Source organism: Camelina sativa, chromosome 7 (genome assembly GCF_000633955.1).
Source record: "Camelina sativa cultivar DH55 chromosome 7, Cs, whole genome shotgun sequence".
NCBI lineage: Eukaryota > Viridiplantae > Streptophyta > Magnoliopsida > Brassicales > Brassicaceae > Camelina > Camelina sativa.
In genome coordinates, this window is record NC_025691.1 from 2,437,528 (window position 1) to 2,439,386 (window position 1,859).

Genomic DNA, 1,859 nt, shown 5'->3' on the forward strand with positions numbered 1-1,859 from the left:
GTTGTGATGATTGACTATGGTGGAAAGATGCCTGAGCTACAGGATCGCTTGCTTTCCCTTCTTGAGCTTGTTCAAGAGGTTTAGACTCTATTCCCTCTTCAAGTACTTGAGTATGTCTGTAGCTTGATTTGATTCCTGCTTGTGTCTTGGCACACTTTTTTAGGGTTTACCTGTTTTCAAAGAACTGAAGGTTATGGTTATTGAGGATATGATTTACCTGATAAATGTAAGAAGACTACCCAAGTTTGTAAGTTCCAGCTTGAATTCAGAACCCGAATTGTTCTTTGTCGACTTGGAACAAGATCCTCCAAAGGTTGTTCCTTTTATTAAGCTTGTGTGTTTTGTTTAAGTGGTTACTCTTTTAATGTTGAATTTATCTTTTCTTTGCTTTTGTTTGTATCAAGATGGTAAAACAAAGCAAGGAAAGCAATCTGGGGGTGCAACTTAGATTGATTCAGGAGCTATTCTCTTCGACATTTCCTTTAGACGACAGCAATACTAATACCACCACACCACTTGATGAGGCCAACTCTTCTCAGTCTCCTTTATTCATTGATCTTAGTTGTTGTTTACATGACACGAAAGTTACAATCCCAACCTTAAACGGGTAATTTTCACATCCATTTCAACCGCCATCAGATTGTATTAGTTTATGACGCCATAAAGCTGAATGTTCAATCAATATTTGTAGATGGCTGCTGGACTATCCGGTTGTGTATCTATTCGGCACAGATCACATAGAAGAAGCAATCTACAACCTATCCACCAAATCCCTTCGCATATTCAAAGTTCTAGTATGCAGGTTGGCTATTGTATACTTGTAACACTAGTTTCTAAAACTATTGCTGTAATGTCTAACTCAAAGATCTTCCAGGAACGGGACCACCGAGAAGGACTCTCACTTAGAAGAGCTAACAAGGTAAGAACTTCAAAATAAGATTATGACTTTGCTGCCTAAGCACAACACATCTGTGAAAATAACTAATTGTGATGCTTGCAGTTTTTCGGTGCCATATGATCTGAGTACGGAAGGTTGCAAGGAAGTGTGGGCTGAATCATTTCTGGAGAGGATGAGTTCGAGGTGGGAAGAATGCAAACACATTTGGAGATCATTGGATTTGCAAGTTTCTGAATGTTATCCTCAAGCAATTGTTCTTTAAGATTTTCACATAACTTGGTAAAGAGTTGTTATTCATCAAAGTGATCCAAGAGACTTTTTAATTAAAAAAAACCCATGAATGTGGAATAAAATGAGTTTCATAAACAGAATAGAACGGTTCTCTGGTCAGTTCTACAAGAACACAGAGCCAAAAGCAAAAGAGAAAAAAGGGAAAAAGCCAAAGCCAGAAAAAACTAAAACGTGAAATCCAAAAACTTCAGACTATTTGTAAGTCAGTTTCCTTTCAGGAGGCTCTGAACTTCAGCCTCTGTAGGGAGAGCAGGTATTGCTCCTTTCTTTGTTGTAGTGATGGCTCCGCAAGCATTTGCAAACCTTAGCACTTCTCTCAAACGAGGTTCGTCCTGTCAAGACAGAAGGAACACAGTCAGGAATCTTGGCAAATATGCCGAAACTGCGTAACAAATATAAATTCTTTGGTATTTTACCTCGAGCACAGCACGGTCATCAACGATCTTGCAAAGCAAGGCACCAACATAAGAATCACCAGCACCAGTTGTATCCACTGCGTTCACATGGAAAGGATCAACAGATCCACGGAAGCTCTGTAATCAAAACACAGACAAGAACACAACTTGAGTAACATTAAGGCTAAAGTACTCAGACCCGCAAGAATAATGTGCTCTTCCAAAATCATTTACCTTGGTGTAGTATCTACAACCCTTGTCACCTAGAGTAACCA

General features: G+C 39.2%; 1 protein-coding gene and 1 non-coding gene across 3 annotated transcripts in view; one reads left to right on the forward strand and one right to left on the reverse strand.

The window, feature by feature from the left end:
- Positions 1 to 1,336, forward strand: part of LOC104699966 — a 3,672-nt gene extending 2,336 nt beyond the window's left edge. The window contains exons 3-8 of one of the 2 annotated variants that reach the window (XM_010415385.2): positions 20 to 78; positions 164 to 313; positions 405 to 607; positions 692 to 802; positions 875 to 919; positions 1,001 to 1,336. In XM_010415385.2, the coding sequence (XP_010413687.1) occupies positions 20 to 78; positions 164 to 313; positions 405 to 607; positions 692 to 802; positions 875 to 919; positions 1,001 to 1,160 (728 nt within the window). In that variant the 3' untranslated portion in view covers positions 1,161 to 1,336. The remainder of the gene's footprint in view (positions 1 to 19; positions 79 to 163; positions 314 to 404; positions 608 to 691; positions 803 to 874; positions 920 to 1,000) is intronic. The other variant, XM_010415386.2, reaches the window with a different exon arrangement.
- On the reverse strand, positions 1,240 to 1,859 carry LOC104704212. Its single transcript, XR_002032659.1, has 3 exons — positions 1,819 to 1,859; positions 1,606 to 1,722; positions 1,240 to 1,521 (listed from the first exon to the last, which is right to left on the reverse strand). It is a non-coding gene; the product is annotated as an uncharacterized LOC104704212 (transcript).